This window comes from Accipiter gentilis, chromosome 20 (genome assembly GCF_929443795.1).
Source record: "Accipiter gentilis chromosome 20, bAccGen1.1, whole genome shotgun sequence".
NCBI classification, from domain to species: Eukaryota; Metazoa; Chordata; class Aves; order Accipitriformes; family Accipitridae; genus Astur; species Astur gentilis.
The window spans coordinates 8,305,574-8,328,655 of record NC_064899.1 but is presented as its reverse complement, the minus strand read 5'-3'; the positions used below and the strand labels follow the sequence as shown (position 1 = coordinate 8,328,655).

Genomic DNA, 23,082 nt, shown 5'->3' with positions numbered 1-23,082 from the left:
ATGGTCTTTAATTGAAATTCAAAGTGTGGAAGCTGCAATAGAGCCTGAAAAACATGAGGTGGTTTTAATCATTATTCTTTTTTTCCCTTTAACGAAAACAAATTAAACTGCATGCCATTTCTTGTAGGAGGTGCAAAGTAGAGGAAGCTGCTCATTGAAATAGGTCTTGAAACATTAAATTCTGCTGAACTGTATGAGTTATTAATCAGTTGAAAAAGAAATGAACTTTCTAGTTCTTCCTGATCAAAATTACCCTTTGTAGGCATTTAAAAGCTTTCTATTTCAAGCACAGCTTTTACGTACTACTACTGGTATGTTTAATTTCTGAGGTAAAGCATTAAAATGTATTTCCCATTTGCTATCACATGTCATGGGCAGCCTTTTGCCCTTTCTTGCCCAGGCTTTCCCCGAGGCTGAGGGGCTCAGCTGTGCCCGGCGGTGGGGCCGCTGGAGCCGGCGGGAACCGGCGGGAACCGGCTGGGGCCGGTCTGGCCCGGGGCAGCCCCCAGTCTCTCCTCACAGGAGCGGCCGCCGACCCTGCAGCCCACCACGCCCGACACCTGGGCACCTGCATCCTATATGATAACATACTTAGCTAATGTATATTAAAATAGGTTTTTGTGATTTCCTTTTCCATTTGTCAATAGATCTCAGTATTGTGTAATCATACACTATGCTCATACTTAATTTTAATCTGCTGTGAATGCTTCACAAATACCAGTTTCAAAACAGTGTGGAGGTTTTGCTTCATGATTTTCTATATCCATCTAATTGCTTTCATGTGCTTACCCCTTATGCAAATACTTTTCAAATCTACTAAAAAACTAATGCAAATATGAGTAGGGACTAGTAGCTGAATATTGTTTTTCTGTCAAGTAACTTGAAGCTATGCCTAATGGCATTCAGAGCTACAAGGTAGTATGGTAAATGCAAGCCACTGGGAATGTATGAATGGTTTAATGAAAACTTGCTAGTTTTGATAGAAGAGTGAAGAAGATTATTAAACTTCTCCATTTTACTTTTTTTACACATTGATATTTGAGTGCAAGCCATTTATCAATTTGGTGAGAAGTGATAAAGAGACTGAGTGGTCAGTATGGTCCTAACTAGTCACTGGAGTCAGTTTCCTGCCACTGCCTTTCTTAGTCTCTGAAAAACTATTTTTAAAATGTTTGACCTTTTTTTTCCTAATAATCCCAATAGAAGTGATCTGCCATTTTGAAACTAATTTCTAAAAGAGACAATTTCACTCTGTGCAAGCACAAGGTGCAGTAGTGTCGATCAGTTGTTGGGAAGATTTAGAAGGAAGATCGTCAAAGTTATGGGCATCCTTTCAGCAAGTATACAATCACCAGTAAGAGGCATTTTCCTGCCTTCATGCAGAAGACCTATAGTTCTCTTGCATGGTTTCCAAACTCAGAGTTTGTACCTGATTATGCTTTGCACTTAAAACGGCATAATGCTTCAAAATAGTGTAAGAAGCAGGGAAGTAGTTTAGTCTGAACTCTCCAGTTCCTTTTAGTTCAATTTCTGTTTCAATTTTAAAACTGTATCTGTTTGTCACAAAAAGATATTCCAAAAAAGAAAGAACTGATAAAACTGAAACAGTTTGTATTCAAAGCCATAGCTCAGGAAAAGTAGAGCGCACTTCATCACAGTACATTCATTCACTCAAGGAATTAAAGAAAATAATAGAAAAGGGAGCTTTAGAAATGTTTGACCTACACCTTGTTTGAAATGATAAATGTATAAATAGCCAATAGTTTCAACAGCAATTCAAAGGCTGATGCTTTAGGGACTTTTTTTTTTCCTCTCTTGTGTTTTGTTGTTGCTTTTTTTTTTTAAATCAGATGCAGATGACCTTTTAAATACCCTATATACACAGATAGCAAGGAAGAGCCAGGGGTAGTACTGAGGGAAAATCGGTGACTTGCAACAAAATACCCATGAGGGAGAAAGTTCTAAGAAATTAAAAGTTTATGTTTACCCTTTTAAAATGTCTTCCTGCCGGAATATTTTCCTTATATTTATGAGTGGTTTTGTCTTTGAAGATAATTAAAACTAAGTGGAACCAAAAAGGCTGTAATGGCAAGTTCTTTCAAACCCTTCAATGCCTTCTGTTTTGAGGCAGCAAGTACTATACAGTCAATGTATCAGAAGTCCCTGGCAGAGAGAGTAGGATTTGTTTGCAGGCAAAAACAAACATTATTGTCCAACTCATCAGTGTTAATTCCTCAAACTAAATTATTTCTGTTTCCTGAGTCTTTTAATATCTATTTACTTGAGAGTGTTAAAGAAGGGCTGGATCACTGAGGGAAAAACAATGCCCTCTAATTTGACAATATTTTGGTCTGTAGCAATTTTAAATGTGCAACCATGGATGAGTTCATACACTCTTCAAGTCTGAGAACAGAAGCTGTCTTGTTTTCATTTCAAAGATCCAATTCACAGACCATCCAGTTGCCTGAAAGGCAGGTGTGAGGTACCTTAAATGTCTGAATCACACCTAACAATGTAGAAAGGCATTAATGAATAGTTAGGTGGCTTAGCATGCTAACAGGCATGTCCAAACAGAAAGTATGCAAGTATCTAGATGGCAAATATGAGCTGAAAGAAGGAACTTTATGTTCTGAGATATTCATGATATTGTACTTTTGAAAAATATGTAGTTGCAAACATTACTGCCTGTACTGTACGACTCAGGTGGCTGGGCACACAAAATTTCTGTGGGAAAAATTTCTGGATAATTCCAAGAATATGTAAAAACTGAAGAAAAACTCAGTGCTCAATTGCAATTCTGTTCAACTCTTCTGTTCCCCTTTTCCTAGTTGTAGAAAAGCCTTGCTCTTTCATATTGGCTTACACTGATACTCTGTGCCTTTCTTCTATTTCTTACACCTATGGTCTTCAGTCCAGTTATGCTACCTGGATTTAGCATTATTGTTTTACATGTGATGGAGACCCACACTGAATTAACTTTTCTGGGGTCATTTTTATTTAGGCAAAAGTGTAGGTGCCCTCTCTGCTTCTGATCTTTTATTCCTTCTAAACCTGCCTTTCCTTTCAACTTGGCTACGTATATATCTCAAAGCAGTGTTGGAAAGACATGAACATATTAAGTTTCCTCTTCATGTAAAGTTCAGAGTAATCTTACTGTCCTTCATTGCCAAAATTTTGGTGATTTCTTATTTATGTTTATTGCTGAAAGAGTGGTTGTCCTTTATTAGTAATTCTCAAACAAATGCCATTTATTAAATGTTGTGGTTTAACCCCAGCCAGCAACTAAGCCCCACCCAGCCACTCGCTCACTCCCCCGCTGGTGGAATGAGGGAGAGAATTGGAAGGGTAAAAGTGAGAAAACTCGTGGGGTGAGATGCAGACAGTTTAATAGGTAAAGCAAAAGCCGTGCACACAAGCAAAGCAAAACAAGGAATTCATTCCCCACTTCCCATGGGCAGGCAGGTGTTCAGCCATCTCCAGGAAAGCAGGGCTCCAGCACTTATAATGGTGTCATGGGAAGACAAAACGCTATCAATCCAAATGTCCCCTCCTTTTTTCTTCTTCCCCCCAGCTTTACATGCTGAGCATGACAGCCTATGGTCTGGAATACCCCTTTGGCCAGTTGGGGTCAGCTGTCCCGGCTGTGTCCCCTCCCAACTCCTTGTGCACCCCCAGCCTCCTCGCTGGTGGGGTCGGGGGAGAAGCAGAAAACTCCTTGGCCCTGTGTAAGCACTGCTCAGCAATAACCAAAACATCCCTCTGTTATCAACACTGGTTTTGGCACAAATCCAAAACATAGCCCCATAGTAGCTACGATGAAGAAAATTAACGCTACCCCAGAAAAAAACAGCACATTAAGACAAGAGGGTTGGAAACAGAGGTTGGACTTGATGATTTGAAATATTTTAGGGTGAAATTGTCGTAGCAAAAAAAACCCCAAACTGAAAAAACCCCTACTTTGTAGAAGAACTTGGAAGATTCCCATTCTGAGTATTTTGTAAAGTGGCTGTGTGATACAGTAGAGATGGTCATGAAGAATACTTTGTCTCTTCCTCATCCAAAACCAGCTAAGTAAAGTAGCAACCTCTCTTTCCTCCCATTTACTTTAGAAACTGCTTTATGTTATGAAAATGTTTTTTTCTGGGTTTTCTTCCTAAAAAGTTTTAATAGTTTTTTGTAATTGCATATAATTTAGGAGTACATATGCTGCAATGTAGTGATTAGTAGAATAAATTATACTTGATATGCAGAGACATGAAGTAGTAATAAAGATTTCTTCCTTCTATATTAAGAACCCCATCTTCCAAAGAGAACTTTTGCATATCATACTTTTTGAGGTATGGTATTTGGTGTAAAATATGCATAAATTAAAATTTCTTGGTCTCCATGTTTATGATTGCTAATTCCATTACAAATGGGATCTTGAGGCAGTAGAAATATTTAAGAAATATTATTCTGGATTGAATATAATAATTAACAACTATTACTACCTAGGCAATCATGGTTATAAATTATCTAGCTTAAATCATAAAAATTATATTGATATTTTATATTTTGACAGTGAGAAAAATTACTATTGCAATTTTGTAAGAGGTGAAGTAAACAGGGAGAAGAAATGAGAGTTCTATATAAATTTTATGTTTTATAGAGTAGGAATTTAAAGAAATGTCATGAAACAGTCCATTTCGAGGAAGGAAACAGAAAAGATAGATAGGGTAATGCAGTGTTCCAGGCCATGTTAGTAAAATTTTGGAAAACTTTTAATGAAGTGGAGGGACTTGTGAAATGCTAGATTAATGTGACAAATAGAATATATGAGCTTCAGGAGAGGCTAACTGGATATAGCCAAATAGAAGATAAATACACCTATGACAGGACAGAGCCAGGAAATATATAGGACTTTTGTAAATTGATATTAATTTTTTTACTTGCAAAATTTCACAGAACTCTCCACTCCTTTTGTACTTTAAAAATATCTGTCACTTGTAAGAAATACTTTGTGGGAATATGGCCACATTTTTACACAGTGATGCTACTGAGATTGCAAGCTCCACAGAGGTTTCCTCAGAGGACTTAGAAATACCTTTAGCAATCAGGAGGGTGTCTTAGGTCATTCAAAAAGGATAATGAGTCTGCTATATAAATAATACAGTTGGAAGATAAGGAAACTGATTGCTTAATTATATCTTTAGTTAGGTCAGGTTATGTGACAGACCATTCTCTATGTGTCAGGAGTGGCCTGTTGTCTAGTAAAAGCCAAGTAAAATAAATGTAATAGCTAGAGGACTACTGAGTGGTGTGACACAGAAAAGAGCTGCATGGGATTAATCAAGGTTTATCATTTCAGAATAATGGTAGAGATTTCAGTAATACGGATGCATTTGCTCGGAAGGGATAATGACGTGCTACAGAAAACAAAGTCATTGAAGGAGCAAGGAATACTATTTCAAGAGCTATGTAAGACTGTGTACCATAAAAGAGAATTAGGAAGTTTTCTAGGAATAGTGTAGAATTCTTTTTACTGACAAAAGAAGAAAGTAGGAGCTAATAGTGCACAAGGCAAGAAATAAAGCCTCATGAAACTGGCCTAATTCTGGAAAAAAGAGAATGCAAAAGCTCTCTGTGGTTCTATAGATGAAAGAAAGTGAATAGCGGGTTTTGGTATAAATGATAAAGGAGTAATTTATGCCAAACCAAGGAGATTTAAAAATAAATAAATAAATAAAACCCATACCACAAAGAAAACCCAAGCACCAACATCTTAACCAATATAGTATATTTTATTGGAAATTAGGAAAATGGAGATTAGGTAAAGAGTGCTTGTGATGTCTTACAAATGCCAGCAAATGTCACGGAAGCTTTATGGAAATACTGACCGTGCCTATCAGCTGATTACCAGAGTTCTCATAAATTAGAAATAATTTTTTCATCAGTGATGTAGTACACAGAACACATTTTTGAAAACAGTAATTAACATTGCAAGGGAAAGTAATTACTATGGAGTACAGTTCTTAATTTGTAGCAGTGAAGGTCAGGATGGGCTTTCTGTCTCCAGTAAAAGTAGTTGAGGAATACAGTTCACTGGGTTGATGATGCTGTCTTGTGTGTTTACACACATAATGTATAAAGCTGTGTATGATTTCTGCTAAGATTTATACCCAAATCTGGTTATTTTGGTACTTTACAGTCTGATAGAGGAATTATATAGGCTGCTTTGGTAGGAGAAGTTTTAATTTAAATTTTAATTATAGCTACCTACACAGTCTTAATACAAACACAATTAAATTCAGTTAAATTTCACTCTGTAATTATAATTCCCTATGTAATTGAGGTGCCAACAAGGTGTCTACAAGGCACCATTGTGGATAAATTCCCCAGACCCTCTTCAGGAACTCAACATGCTGGGATTCCCCTCTTAAGTGCCTGTATTAGTATTAGTATACTAATGCATGTGGTATGGGGAATAAGTACAATGAGTTAGAGATCTGCATGTAGTTGCAGGACTGTGATCTTGTTGGGATTACAGAGATGTGGTGGGGTGGCTCCCATCATTGGAGTGTTGCAATGGAGGGATACAGGCTCTTTGGGAAGGACAGGAAGGGAAGACAAGGAGAGGGAGTTCCTCTTTATGTGAGAGAGCAGTTAGAGCACGTGGAGCTCTGTTTAGGGGTGGAAGAGGAGCCAACAGAGAGTTTATGGGTTAGGATTAAAGAGAGAACAGGCAAAGGGAACATTATAGTGGGTGTCTGCCATAGGCCACCTGACAAGGAAGAACAAGTGGATGATGCCTTCTAAAGGAAGCATACAGAGGGTGGAAGCAAGGACAGAGAACATGGGAGGAATACAAAAACATTGGCCAAGCATCCAGGGATGAAGTTAGGAAAGCTAAATCCCCAGTGGAATTGAATCTGGCCAGGGATGTCAAAGACAAAAAGAAGGGATTCTAGAAGTACGCAGGAGAGAAAACAAAGACTAGGGGAAATGTAGGCCCATTGCTCAATGAAACAGAGGACCCGGCTACACAGGACATGAAAAAGATGGAAGTACTGAATGCCGCCTTTGCCTCGGTCTTTACTAGCGAGACCAGCCTTCAGGAATCACAGGTCCCAGAGACCACAGAGAAAGGTTGGAGCAAGGAATATGTATCCTTGGTGGAACAGGATCGGGCCAGGGAATACCTGAGCAAACTGGACCTCCAGAAGTCCATGGGCCCTGATAGGATGCACCCATGAGTGCAGCTGAGGGAGCTGGCAGATTCATTGCGAGGCCACTCAGTAATATTTGACTTACCATGGTGACTGGGAAAAGTATCCGAAGACTGAAGGAAAGCACCACGCCCATCTTCAAGAAGGACAAGAAGGAGGACGTAGGGAACTATAGGCCAGTCAGTCTCACATTGGTGACTGGGAAGGTGATTGAGCAGCTAATCCTGGAAACCATTTCCAGGCACATTAAAGATGAGAAAATTATCAAAAGTAGTACCAAAAGTAGTCAGCATGGCTTCACCAAGGGCGAGTCATGCTTGACCAACTTGACAACCTTCTGTGATGAAGTGACTGGCCTGGTAGATGAAGGGAGAGCACTGGATATTGTCTACCTGGACTTCAGTAAGGCTTTTGAGACTATGTCCCATAAGCTACTCATACAGAAGTTGTTGATGTATGGGCTGGAAAAGCAGACTGTGAGGTGGACTGAAAACTGGCTTAATGGCCAGGTCTAGAGGGTGCTGATCAGCAACACAAAGTCTAGTTGGAGGCCAGTAGCAAGTGATATATCCCAGGGATCAATATTGGGTACAGTCCTGTTTAACATTTCCATTAATGATCTGGATGATGGGGCAGAGTGTACCCTCATCCAGTTTGCAGATGACACAGAACTGGGAGGAGTGACTGATGGGTCGTGCTGCCATCCAGAGGGACCTCAACAGGCTGGAGAGATGGGCTGACAGGAACCTCACAAAGTTCAACACGGTGAAGTGAAAAGTCCGGCACCTGGGAAGGAACAACCCCAGGCACCAGTATATGCTGGGGGCTGACCAACTGGAAAGCAGCTTGATCAAAAAGGACCTGGTGGTTCTGCTGGACACCAGGTTGAATATGAATCAGCAACGTGCCCTTGCCACAAAGAAGGCATCCTGAGCTGCATGAGGCAAAGTATTGTTAGCAGGTCAAGGGAGGAGATCGTTCCCCTCTTCTCAGCACTGGTGAGGCCACACCTGGAGCTCTGTGTCCAGTCCTGGGCACCCCAGTACAAGAGAGACATGGGCATAGTGGAGAGAGTCCAGAAAAGGGCCGTAAGGATGATGAAGGGACTGGAGCACCTCACATATGAGGAAAAGCTGAGAGAGCTGGAACTCTTTACCCTAGAAGCTGAGAGAAGGCTCAGGGGGGACCCTCATCAATGTATATAAATACCTGAAGGGAGGGTGCAAAGAGGAGGGACCCAGGCTCTTTTCGGTGATGCCCAGTGACAGGCCCAGAGGCAATGGGCACAAAGTGAACCCCAGGAGGTTCCCTCTGAACATCAGGAAACACTTTTAAGCTGTGAGGGTGACTGAGCACTGGCACAGGTTGTACAGACAGGTTGTGGAGTCTCCATCCTTGGAGATACTCAAAAGCTCAAAAGCTGTCTAGACATGGTCCTGAGCAACTGGCTCTAGATGCCCTTGCTTGAGCAGGCATGGCTTGGACAAGATGACCTCCAGAGGTCCCTGCCAACATCAACCGTTCTGTAATGTAATTTTATATAATGATTTGAACTATAACTTCTATACTTAGTAATTGGTATGTAGATGGGATTTTTCTTGAGAATACTATCCTCTGGAATAATGATTTCATAATTTACTAAACGGAGAAAAAATATTGATAGGTAAATAAACACGTGAGTTGCATTTAAGGGTTTATATGTATCCCACTTCTCTTCTCTCACAGGTCTACCTTTAATAACTTGACTCCCCCTGTACGGTTATAAAATATCAATACATCTCTCCTGGACTATGCATCTATTACGTGAATAGCCCCACTGATCTTACTGTGATATAAATGAAGCCAGGATTGATCCAAGACATCTTTGTCCCTCTTTGTTTGAAATCTTATAATATTAGATATAGCATCAGTTCAGATTCATCAGAAGTTTCCTGAGACATATGAAAAATATGTCTGCTCTCTTTCCCTCTCTTCCCTTCCTCAGGATTAAATTTAACAATAATAATACATTATCCTGGATATTACTGTTTTAGAAATTATTAAAATACCCCATTAATATTTTTTATTCCTCAATTCAGATATATACTCTCCACCTTAGCTGATATTTTCCACTTCGTGGGTTAACAGACATTGTCTTTCAGTTCTCTGTGGTATATTTATTGTTGCCCCTAAGTATACCTCTTCCAAAGATACGTATACTTTAGAATATTCTTGAGGAGAAAATGCACACATAATAAAGGTAGAAAGTCTTCACAGCTCTTACTAATTTACATGTTACAGTGATTTCAAATGGAAACAAAGACAATCTTGTTCAACGTGTTTTTAAATGGCCTCCAGCAATAGATGAAATGTATTAAGCATCATTATTCTTAATGGTGTTCTGCATTTGTTTAAAAAAAAAATAATGTACTGCCTTTTATGTATAGTGCAAATTGTACATTAGGATATATAAAAACTAATGCTGTTTTAATGGTTATTTTGTTAATAACTAGGGTACTTCAGGAAAACATATATAAGCTATAATAAAAAAATTATTCTTAACAACAACAAAAAATTTACCTAAAATTGCTTCTTAATTACCTCTTTGTTGTTATTAATGCAGAGAGCATGAGGATTAGTGGTGACTTCTTCTTTAAAAAAAACCCAAAACTTAACACAAAAAAACCCAAAGCTTTCAAATACATAAAAGCTGTTCTGAATTCAGTAAATGAAAGGTATGTGTTGTTTTAGCATATTAGACTTCCTAGGCCATTCCTTGGTGGATTAGAGAGCTTGTTCTGAAAACTACTTAATCCTTTATACAATATTTAATACAGATTTTTATTTTAGTTCAGAATCAGCCAAACAACATAAAACATAAAAAATATGTACGTTAAAAAAAAAAAAAAAAAAACAAAAAACAAAACAAAACACAAAAAAACAAGTCTGAGGAAAGTCTTATCAGACATATTTCCATCCTGAGACCATAGGTTAGTGTACAGACTACCCATGGAAGTAGAAATATAGGCTTGTGCCACATCAAGCTGAGTAGAAGGAGGACCAAAGAATGTTTCTTCGTTTAGTCCACTTCTTTAATGAATGGGAACCTGAACAGCAGACATAAGTCAGGACTATTTTTTTTCCCTTTAACACAGGAATCTCTTCTGTTTATTCATACCCAGTCATCTACAGGAGGTATTAAGCCAAGCTGCCAGAAAGTAAGGTCACTTGAGTTTCACTGACAGTTCTCTACTTTCTATCTTCACCTGTTGTACAAACTGTATTCATTACATTAAAATTGGAAGAGAACATGCATATTGGCTCATGCAAGAACTCTTTGGTGTATGAAATTCAATTAGTCTCTAGTTCATGTTAGCCTAATGCTTGTGTGTTGTCTGGAGTGGAAGCTGCAACAGTCTAATGAAGCCGAAACTTTCTTGTTCTAGCTCTCTGAACATCAACTAAAGACCTTGGCTTGAGGAGGGAGTTCGGTTATTGGCATGTTGACTCAGTGCATCTGTGTAAGACTCTCTGTTGCTCATATGATGTGTCATAAAAAAAGAAACTGCCTTTCTCAGCTGAAATCCTAGAAGATTTTGTCAGTGACAGGACCATCTACCTTCTCCAGATTGTGAATCCTCCCTTTAGAATACGCTACAATAATGGCTAAAAGATGGAAGTCTAGTGATGGAAAAATACCTTTGCTGTATGATTAGTTTGTGGAAATTGCGAATCTTGCAGATGATATCCCTTGGTAGTGAAGGTTGTAGGGAGCTGGGAAAATAATATTTCTAATACCGAGGTAGGCATTGCTTCACCAGGGATGTGTAAAGGAATCCTAAAAATATTATTAATTTTAATTTATCTCTTACCATTTTAAAACATTGGTAGGAACAAAGAAAAGTCTTGAACAGCAAGGAGCTACTGTAATCTTTCTCAATAGAAATGGTAACAATGATTTTTACCTTTCCTTTGGATAGTGAATCAAGTTAAACTAATATGATCTGAAAATGCACTGCAGACTGGAGTTTTTCATTTCTGTTTGTTGCTGCTTCTCAGCAAGCAAAAGAATTTCAGAGCACTCCTCATTTTGCATTACTTGTTATGCATCCATTTTAGTTTGCTGTCCCTTTATCTTTCACAGTGTCACAAGATTTTCTTTTTGAAATGTGCTGCTTTGCCTTCCACCTGTCTCCTCTTCTAAATAACACACAATGGCACAGGACTGGCAAACTAACAATATAACTGACTGAGAAAATTAAATGTGTGACGTCTCATTAAAACTTAGTGCAAATTCTTGCATTGCTGAAGAGAGTTGTTTTAAATGTTACTTTGAAGATAAATGCAACTAAGTGAATCTCTGTGGTGAGTAAAATTTGGCATGGCAGTTAAATCTAGCAACTAAGAGAATACTGCACAGGACACGAGCTAGTCTGAAAATCTTTCAGAATTAAGGGCAGTTAATGTTAAACAACTGCATCATTTAATAGTTCATGATGCTTAAAATAAATATCTCCATTTTGGAAGTTCTATATCAATTATTCTCTGCTGATTTCAGGTCAAATCTGTCTAGTGTGATTATGTTTACAGAGACGATCTACAAAGTATCCAGTGAAGGTGCTAAAGTTATATGTGCTCTCGAAAACTTAGAGTGAAATTGTGAATGCTTCCACAGGTGTATTTTGGCATCACATGGCTAATATGATTATTTAGAAAAGAGCTAATAGGTTACAATTTTCCCTGAAATTTGTCCTCAGAATTAGGAGAAATCCAGGACTTATTTGAATAAAATCTAAAGGATAGAGTAATTCAGGAGTGTACTGAAATCTCATTGTTACTGTGATACTTGGATTAAATTGACAAATATATTGCAGAAGAAAGTAGAAAAAACATTTTCTAGATTATACAAATAAAAATTACTATTATAAAGTAGGAGAGTAAAAATGTGTTTAGTGAGGTAATGTTGGAATAGCCTGTCACTTGGTAAAGACTACAAAAAACTGTAAACTGTATTGGAAAGACTCCTATACATTATAGCATATTAAATTAAGATAAAAAATAACTTGGACTGCATTAATGCCTACAGTAAGAATTCAAACTAAAGGCTGGTTTGTTAATACAGTCATATTCTGGTCCATAGTTATCTGAATACCATTCACTGAAAATTCATGGAGGGATTTCTGAATCTGAAAGTCAAATAGAAATAGGTGTGAAAAATCTTAAAGTCTTTATCTGGCATTGTCATAATTCCAGAAGTAGTTTGTATGATAAAATGGGTCTGACTAACCTAATCTACTCTCTGTTTTTCACAGTAGCATCTTCTGGCTTTATGGTGAAAAAAGGATTAACACTTTGTATGCTATTAGAAAAAAGTCCACGACCTTTATAGTCAATTAGGAGATTTCAGACTTGGGTGGAATTCATAGCGGGGGGGGGGGGGGGGGGGGGCAGAAACCCATACTCCTGTAATTGGCAGGTGTGATTTGAATAATTGGAAGTCAATTAATGTAGAAATCCCATGCTGTAGTTTTCAAGTAATTTTTAAAGCAGAATTATTATGTTGTTAATCTGAAGTCTTCCAAAAGATGTTTTACAAAGATATTTTACAGATCTAAAAAGATATTGAGCTGAATTTGATTGTGGCATCCTTTCATTAACTCATATTATTTATGGCTGCATTTATTTTAAATAACAAGGTAATATGTATTAATTAACTCTGTTTTTATTGTGATTGAAGAAAAAAGAAATCCATCTTTTAAAACCTGTTTTTCTCTCTGTCTTGGGTTGGTAGCTCAGTTTCTTTTTTAAGTATTCACATAACATTCTATTTCGTTACTCTCTCCAAATATTAATTATCTTCTGTTTAGGAATACCTTCCTTTTTCATTTGTATGAAATCCTTCTCAATTTAAAGGTTTGTTCAACCAGTTTAGATAGATGACCAAATATGCAAAACTGTCTTTCACAGTAATTGCAATTACTGTATGATAAAACTGGGCTATATAACATAAACCCAACAGACATTCTGATTTTCTATACAGTGAGAAAAATTACATATAAAGTACATATACCACTGACAGCTGAAAAGGCAAGTATTTCTGTGGAAGAACAGCAAGAAATTCACTGAAACAAGAGTTTGCAAAATATCAGTGACAGATATGAAAACAAAACCACATCTTCACAGCTGATCATTTTGTGCAATAAAATTGCTAAATGAAACAGATGTCTCTCCACTTCTCAGCTTGGCTGACATGAATCACAGATGCCCATTAGCCAAAATAACTATAGGAAACACTTTATACTAAAAGTAGCAGAGAAATATTTCACAGAGTGTTTTTTACTAGAGTAAAATGACAAAACTTTGCAGTGCTGATTGACACACTGCTCACACATTTCAGAGTTGGGTAAAGATTCGGTGTTCAAGGCTGTCAAGCACATAGGGTGGGCTTTAGCCATCTTGATTCCTCTAATAACATCTGGGTTGAATTAAGAGCTAAGCAAATGAAATGAGAGGTATTATCTTTCCTTGCTTGTATATAACACACATTTTCACTCCTTGAATTATGTCTGGAAGCCCTGTTCATTCTATCTATAGCTTTGTGTTTCCTGATCACCCAAGAACACCTTCTGAAATATCATTCTGAATTTGAAGGTTTTCTACTATAACTGTGGACTGTTATGTGTATACATAAAATTTAAATTGGATTACCAATCCAAAGTTACATTATTAATATTTTTCAGAAAATGCAAAGTGTTCTAGTTTAAAGTGTTCTTCTAAACTATGCAGGTTAGTATTCTTTATAAATATGTTACTCTGAAATGCAACTATCAACTCCTTAAAAGCCTTTATGTGGATGTCTCAAAATCTTATATTCAGTCCCCTTTCTGGTCTTTTGGCTAATATAGGTGGGAAGAAAACTATAGTTTGAATTTAGTGGAGTGCCGTGGTTTGGCTGAAACCAGGACATGGAGGTAAAAGGTTAATGATTTTATGAGTGATGTGAAAAGAGTATTTTTCACTTCCAAATCAGCTTAGTAAGAATTTTTGACACACACATAGCTACAGGACAAGCAATGGAAAACCATCAACATTGATAGTACCTTATATATTAGGCAAATAAGTATACTAGAGGATCTTTACATCCTGAACTGGATCTAAATATAGTTGTTCAAAAGCTTCATATTTTGTAGTGTAGGGGTTTTCTTTATTTTCTGATTTTGTTCTGTTCACTACACTTGTGTTTGTGCTTCTAGTGCAGGCAACATTCTCGCCAAAACAATTTCTATGCATGATTTGTAAGTTAAATTTAGCAAGATAGTATTCCTGGGAACTGTTTTCATGGGGTTATGCTATTCTGGAGATCAAGAATTTATTAGAATGGATTTTGCCAGACTCTAACTGATTTCTGAGTTAAAGGACAGGCACTGGAGCCCTGATGTACTGTCATGAACTTTTGTAAGAATTTATAATACCAGATCTGACTTTGGAAGGCATGCAGGAAAACTGCAATGTGCCCATTTGAAGATTTTATTTTCCGTGCAATCTTTCTTGTTTAAACGAGCCTTTATTTTGTATTTCTGGTGCACATGTCTAAGGAATAGCAGCCTCCTATAACTGCACTTCATCACTCTGCCATGAAAATACTGTATTTAGTGGTCATGGACCACCAGTGAGTGCTTAGGACCAAAACCTTTTTGAAGATAAGGTGGTATCCTAGGAAAACCTGGAGAAGAAAACACTTAAAAGGCTTTTGAGGACTAGTTACACTAAATGACATTATAAAATAGGCCACAGCCTGCAAGACACTGTCCAGACCCCTAAAAACCGTGTTACTTAGAAGGCTAAAAGGGCCATCAAGAGATGAACACAAGGGATTAAAGTTCAGAGTAAAAATTCATTCTACAAAAAGGGAGTGAGAATGTCTTGAAACCTTCAGTTTGAAGTCAGCAAGAGAAATGGAAGGAAAAGAAACAATAGGATTTATTTCAAAAGATTTCTCTTAACATTTACTTTCCTACTCTTCATGTTTGGTGGAGCTTCCTATTTATTTATTATAGAATGAAAAAAAAGAAGTAAGAAAATGTGTATTTTGTAAAGTAAAAATACATGTATGTAATGTAAACAAAGTTTGTTATTCTTTAATAAATATTTACAGTGTTTCTCAAGGTTTATTTCTGAACTAAAAGAAAATAGGAAAACCTTTATATAGAAAATCAAAGTTCAGAACAATGATAGTTTTCTAAATTTCTACCATAAAGGCTTTGATCCAAGATTCCACATGAGCCTCTTCTGTTCCATATATTGCAAGTGTGTGGGAAACATTCAGTGTTCGAAAAATGTTTCATGGAAGAGAAGTTTACTGTTTGACTTCAGCTTATCCCACCAGTCCACTGTATGTTTGGTTTCATCACAAAAGCCAAGGAATGCCACATTCAAAACCCTAATAGTTGAATATTCTACCTCTGATACTGACTTAAAATAGATGCTATGGAAGGCAATACAAGGGCATCATAGACAAAAAAGAGAAATATTTCCGTGACTGCATGCCAAGCGTGATATTTGTACTAAGCTACATGTATAACATTTTTCATGATCTGAAATGTGAGCTTAAATTAACTAAAACCATCAAATGACTAAATATGATCTTACTGCAGTTCTAATTGATGTTGTTACTATGTGTTCAGATAACTATTTTTAGAAAGGAAAAAAGCGCTAGTTCTGTCTTAAACTTTTTGGAACATTCTGATATTTTTGGAGTGCAATTTTTTAAAAGTCTTTATATTTGCATTTCATTATTGTAATCAGAGCTTCTACTTAATTTGATCCTTCTGCTGAACCCCAAAATTAAAAATATATATATTTAATGGTGAAAATAAATCTGAACGCCAGATTCTTTCAGTTAATTATGAAATTGATGAGATTGGAAGGAACTTTCCAACAAGGTGATGAGAGAAATTATGGTAAGTGTATCCAAAAGATCACATAAGCCAACCATATCACTGTACCGAACAAAGTAACATAATTGAATAATTTTTTTTGTTATGGATGTACAAAAGTCAGTCAGTACTACAGGTCATTAACAGATGATGTTCAGCTTTGTATTACTTACATAATGGGTATAAAATCAATACTGAATGCTTAATAAATTTTTTTCTTTCCTTTACACTATTTACATTAGTTGATGGAGTGAAAATGATGATGACTTAAAATGAAATGTTCTCCAATTTAGGAGAAATATAAACAATATGAAATAAAAAAAAAATTAGTATGACATGGAACCAGTTGTTCTATTTTCCTTAATTGTCATGTATTCTGCCATGTTCTTTATCTGCTTACTGAATTTACAACTAGCACAGCAGGTTGTGAATTTTTAATAGGATCTCTTCAAGGAAGGAAAAGGTCAGTATTAACATAAAAATCTTCTTTAAGAATTGTGGTGCAAATGTTTCTTAACAGAGAGCAGGTGTTGCTGCAAAACTAAAATCTGCCATGACAGCCAAGTTAAAAGATTCCTGGAGCTAAGTTAGGAAAAAAAATGCCTCAGTATGACACCATGACTGCCAGTCAATGGTGACTGAAAATAACTTTTTCTTGTTGGTATTAAACATGTCTGTTGCATGCAGAATGATTTAATACATAATTATTATTTAAAAACAACAACAACAGCAAAAACAACAAAACCCCTTTTCATTACTTCTAAATAAACCGCTCTTGTATTTCTTCCTTTTCAGCTTCATTCTGACCAGGACAAGGGAGACGGATCCCTCAAATACATTTTGTCGGGAGATGGGGCTGGTACTCTTTTTATAATTGATGAGAAAACAGGTGACATTCATGCTACTCGGAGAATTGACAGGGAAGAGAAAGCATTTTATACCCTGCGTGCCCAAGCTATTAATAGAAGAACTCTGAGACCAGTGGAACCTGAATCTGAGTTTGTCATCAAAATCCATGACATCAATGACAATGAGCCAACATTTCCAGAAGAAATTTACACTGCTAGTGTTCCTGAAATGTCAGTAGTGGGTGAGTGCTTTATACTGAAGCACAAATGCCTGTTCTATGTTACTTGATGAATAATTTCCCCATCCTCTAAAAAGCCAGTCATGTTCAAAATTCTACCTGAGAGGTTAAGTACTTTTCATTTTGGTTTGTTTGTTCGAATTTTGGAATTGCAACCAGAAACAGATTTTTGTGATTTGAGATCTATTTACTTAGAATATTCAAATTATTAATTTACAATGATTTGGAATACAAAATAAATAGAAAGTAGTTAATGGTGAATCACCCTCCTCCTTAAGAACTGTTAGAATAAGGTCACTAAATTAGCTTCTTAAAAGCTCAATGAATTTTTTCTTTCATTTTCACTGGAGGTCCCCAGTGGTGATAAGCACTGAATGGAGAGCTGTCTCCACTCTCACTCTTTCTGTGGCTGAGGAGAGTTATATGTTTACTCATGCTGTTGATGTACTGCCTGAAGATAGATACCCTCTTTATTCTCTTTGCTGTCAGTTTTTTAGTGTATGGACAAATAATCCTGTGATTTTTGTTCCTCCCTTAACTCACTTATGAGTGGCAGCTTCAAGAATCTTAAACAACTGTTTGAGTTAATCTTTATTCTGTTTGCAATGTATTTTCAGTTCCTATTTTATCTACAAAGTTGTGGCCTGGATCACGCCAGCTGGTCAGATTCATAAACAATAGCATTTTAGAATATGAGCTATTATTGATTAGTGCATACAACTCTTTAGGAAGAATTTTTAAAAATATATCAAGTCTCTTTTTAAAAATTAATATTCACTTATTCACTGTATAACTGTAGATGTAATACTAATTTCTAAATATTCAGGAAACACACAATAACTTCAATACACATGTGAGTGGCAGTAGCAAAATGGTGTAAATAGCAAATGAAAAGGCATGGCTTTTTCACTACCAAAGGTGAAAGAGGACCTGCTGTAGATAGATGGTAATATTGATCAGATGTCATGCCTTTTATTGGGGGAAACAACACTGGAACAATTCTTTTTGTTCATTGGTTCCAATTCTAGTAGATGTTGTCATCATCTTTTACATTCTCCAGTTACCTTCTCTGTATTTTCACCATACAAGTGATGTTTTACACATTAGATATCTGTTCTTTTTTTTCTGTTATACCTTAAATCCAAGTCAGTCTCCAATATGACCTGTAACTTGCAACTTGTATTTATGCCTTTGGGGTCTCTGGTATGTTATTCTGGGACTGCATTCTCAAGACCTCTGTTATCATCTGGAGCCTGCACTCTCAATCCCAGTACTGAATATCACTGTTTTAAATGGATGGGCTTAATCTCATCTCTATTTTAAGAAGTGTAAAAAAAATAGTCAATGATTCTGCAGTTTTGCAACTGTGTTGTCTATTTATACACATCTGTACCGCAACCATAGTGATGAGATGTTCATATTAACTCAATATGCACTCATTTGAATACCAAAAAGAAGATATGGTAGTGTATCATACTGTGTAAGTTTATTCATATGCCTCATTTCTTTTAGAGCTACACTGTGTAATGTAGATAGCAGCTAGAGTTCAGAGCTATTGGGTTTTCTTCATACATTTTAAGTTTTCAGCAAGGCTGCATGTATCATTAATTTCATCAGTATACCACCATATCTCTGTTACTTAATAACTGACTAAGTTGGTAAACATTTAATCACCAGTATTTCTTTACTAATTCATAAATTAAGGCTGTTATTGCCTAATGTCCTGCTTTCTTCACCAAAAGCATCAAAAGAAGTGCACAAGTAGCAAAAAAAAGTGCAGGAAGCATTAGCTTGAAATAACGGAAATCTGTGCACCCCTTGGAGTGCAGGGTTTGCTCCATCCTAAAATGCCCTGTACTGTAAGGTACTGCAAAGAGGACCAGGAGGTAAGAAAAAGGCTATTAAGTCTTTATCTACTCCATCTGCCCCCATCCTTAAGATATCAAATCATGATGTAGCCAGCCTCTTTCAAGCCAGAAACAGCAGTTTTGATTTCTTCCTCAGTCTGTGGTATTAGCTAGTTGGATACCTGAGAATGTGGCTATTTCTATTATCAAACACAGTGTCTTGACAACGGCCCATAAATTCTTTATTGTCTTGTTCATCTTTCTTCTGCTGCTTATTAATCATAGTAAAGGCAGAGACAAATGGGCCAACTTCAGGATCTTGCAGTTGGATCAATAACCTAGAAGAGGTCTTGTTCTCCTGATGTCTTTGTACTGATTACCGGATATTTTCTCTTCTTTCACTTTTTTCCTTTCCTTATTTTCAAAGTTTATGACTCAGAATATCCTTATAGTTTTGACAACAATCTTCTGTTCTGTCCATCATATTCTTCACCTGTCTCTCTCTTTCTGTTTATTCAAGGGTTTCTTTTCAGAACTGCAAATGAGGCTGTTTTCCTCTATACAGCTTTTCCTATAGATTTTGCCTATTGGTATCTTTTAGACAAGCTGTGAGAACTTTCTGTTATTTAGACCTTTCCTTTTTTTTAAATCATCATATCGTTTCTTCTATTTGTTGATGTTTCTCTATTCATCTGTTGTAGCCTGTATATTCTCTAGTCATTCCTTATGCTTATTCCATCCTATATCTTCAGTGCTGTTTCTACTATCTGTCATGCTGGTCTTTTCTGCTGCTGAATTAGGGATATCAATATATGTTTCATAAGATGTAACCTCCCTCTGGGTTTACACATGAACTACAGGTTGGATGTCCCACAGTTAGCCTGTCATCTCTACTTGTGTTTATCTTTTTGTCTTCCTCTTCAAACAGCATTTAGAGCTACTATTGCTCAGCTTTCTCCTGAGCCTTTTTGTACACTCCCTCATTAGTGCTGTTCCACCAATTCCCAATGCTTAGTCCTCTCTGCCATAGCATTTATCTTATAACGCTCCCTTCTTGTTTCCAATTAATAAAGAGTTTTTTAATCTTTTTTTTTATAGTTCTCTCACCAAACCCTTTTGCATCTTCTGACTTATAATTTTATAATCTCAATAATGACAGATTTTGAAAACCCCAATTATTATATTATATTTTTCAATTTTTTACAAACTCTAATTTCACTCTGTACACAAATCCTGCCATAAGGAGAGGGGACAAAAAAAAAGAAAAGAAAAGAAAAAAAAGACAAAACAAAACAAAACAAACCCCCTCAAGATTAAACATTATTTTTCTATAAAAGGGACATCTTAAAAGAATTGGAAATCTCCACTGATGTGCTTGTTTCCAGCTTATTGTTTTCCAAGTTACAGGAGTACCATATAGCCAAAGGTCTTTCTGACATCAACTTCTCTGAATATGCAGACCTTTCCATTTCTTTGTTATTCTGCTGCATTAAATAGTTTATTTCAGGGGAGAACATGTGTCATTATTTCCTCTCTTTTCTGCTAGAAAGAGCAGAAAATTTCTATTAATTCAACATGTTATTTTTATGGATAATTTACTAGGGAGGGTACTTGCTGTGGTTAAATATCACATAACTCAGTTGGGAGCAAGGAAAAGGAAATATAAGTTTCAAATTCAGCTCTACAATGGGTATTCTGTGGGTTCTTTGTCCTAGCTAATTAACTTCAGTGATTCTTATCTAATAGACCTACCTCATAAATGCATTGTGAGGTCAAAGTCATTAATACTTGTATGGTGTTTGAAGATGCTTGCAAGGAACACATTAAAAAGGGCCAAATATATTAATTACTATCATAGTACCAGACCCTAGGGAGATTCAAACATTATAGTTAAAATTATGTTAAAATATGCCTTCTGAGAACTACAATAATCTGACAAATGACTGTTTATTTCTGGGCCTAGCTCACCACTGTAGAATTCTAATTTATCGTATAATAAAATTTGCAAGTGTACAAGGAGAATATAGCCATATATGAATTCTGTGATATATTCTGTGATGCCATATTCTCCAGTATATTATCACTGTCTCCTTTATGCCACCCTACAGAGTTGAGATTAGGCTTTAGATCCTGAAGGCCAAAGACTCATCAACTTCATCAGAAGCAATGTGTGCCTATGTAAAAGACAGAGCAAGGCCCAGACCAAGTAGCGCTGACTAAGACCCACCCACACTGCAGTTTTTAAACTGCGGCATGACTGACCATCTTCAGTGCCTCGGGATTTTGGGTCCAGGTTTCAGACCAGAGCAAGCATTGTATTTGTAGTATTGAGCATCAGTGGTCTTCAGTGACTTCACTGAACTGAAGAAAAGCAAAACAAGCTGATGGTTTGACATCAACATGTGCACAACATAACTGATATCCTGATATACTCCTCCTGTTCGCTTCTTTGCCTGTTTTCTATCAGGTTTTTCATAGGAATCACCGATCCCTTGGTGGAAGCCTAGAGAGCATGTCTCTCTTCTTCCCTAGGAGCAAGGGCCAAGAACAAAGCGGTGACTTACTTCTGCATCTTGAATGGCAGGCAGAAGTGTAGCGGTGCCCTTGCGCTTTTCCTGCCAGGTACCTGACCGGTGGCTGGCCAGCAAAAGCCAAAGAGCTGAGCCAACGTTAAGACGTATAGTCTATCCTTACTGCTGCTGGGCAACGGGGTGTACGTTACCCTGAGCACAAGCCACTTGAGTAAATCGCTCTGTGTGATAGTGATGAAATTAAGGAGCCAAAGTCTCTTCCCACAGACTTTAAAGGGAACAGGATCAAATCTACAATTTTCAGAAGAAGCATCTGATAGATTTTATTGGGTGTATATGCAGCCATGCTCACTGCAGCTGGAGAGAAGAATAGCTCATACGATTTGTTCTGTTTCATGTGTATAAAATAGCATTAATTAATACATCATATATGCATTATGACCCTCATAATTGAGGCAGCAGTAACTATTAGACACTTATTACACTGCAAATAGAACTTTTTTTTATTTATTTTAAAGCTATTAACCACTGTCTTCGGTTTTCTTCCAAATTATCCTTCAACATCAATTCAGCATGTTTTTTTAAACTAAAATGAAATTAAAATAGCATACAATTGACCTATTAATAAATACTGCTAGTTTGAACATATGAAGGAGATGTGAAAATTAGAAATAAATAATTCAGTTGCATGTAATAGATACAAAATATCACCTTTCATGGGTTTGCAGTGTAGACTTTTCTGATTAATCCATTGTACTGTTGTGATAGATGCCTTGATGATGACTGTTCTCTTTATGGATATAAAATGGAGGATTTGTAAACTTGACTTGGATAATGCGGTATTGATCAGTGTACTTGCTGGCTTGGTGGTTTAATTTTTTTTCTGTTGCTTTTTTCTTTTTTTACTTGCAGCACTTAAGTTACTGAACATGTTTTGTTCTTATCCTTCTTTTACACAACACCTCTTTGCTATTTCAGAGCAAATATTCTTTAGGAGCAAGTATACATTCTAGTACTGCAGTTTGCTACACACTAGGATGGTCCGAAAAGTGCATTTCAGAACCAAAGCAATGCTCCTCAGAACTTAAATATATTTAACAAAAGACCTCTGTATCTTTCAACAGAATATTTATATAGACATATATCTACAAATGGAGTTCACTATGTCTGGAGATATAGGACATTTGTGGATCAGAAACAGATGAAGTTTTTAGGACAGTTCTACAACATTTACATTCATATATGTTAAAGGTGTTCAGATTTTCAGTTTCAGTCCTAGTCCAGATGGTCACTGAAACAATTATGAGTAGAGTGGAAAGTGTTCATAATTTTTAACTTATTTTTTCATTAGACTTGTGTAGCAATTTTTTATCTTTTTTAAATTTTATTTTGTGTTTGAGGCTTTGTTCTGTTAACTCAGTGATTCATTCCATTTTATACCAGAAATAATATAACCAGGAATTTGCCTATTATGCCTTCTTTATGACATGCAAGTAG

The 23,082-nt window shown here is 36.6% G+C and overlaps 1 protein-coding gene across 4 annotated transcripts in view; it reads left to right on the top strand.

Moving 5' to 3' along the window:
• The window catches only part of CDH10 (cadherin 10), a 99,145-nt gene that overhangs the window by 49,708 nt on the left and 26,355 nt on the right, over positions 1-23,082 (top strand). For all 4 annotated transcript variants that reach the window (XM_049823977.1, XM_049823979.1, XM_049823975.1 and 1 more), the window contains exon 3: positions 16,916-17,210. In XM_049823977.1, coding sequence (XP_049679934.1) covers positions 16,916-17,210 — 295 coding nt within the window. The remainder of the gene's footprint in view (positions 1-16,915; positions 17,211-23,082) is intronic.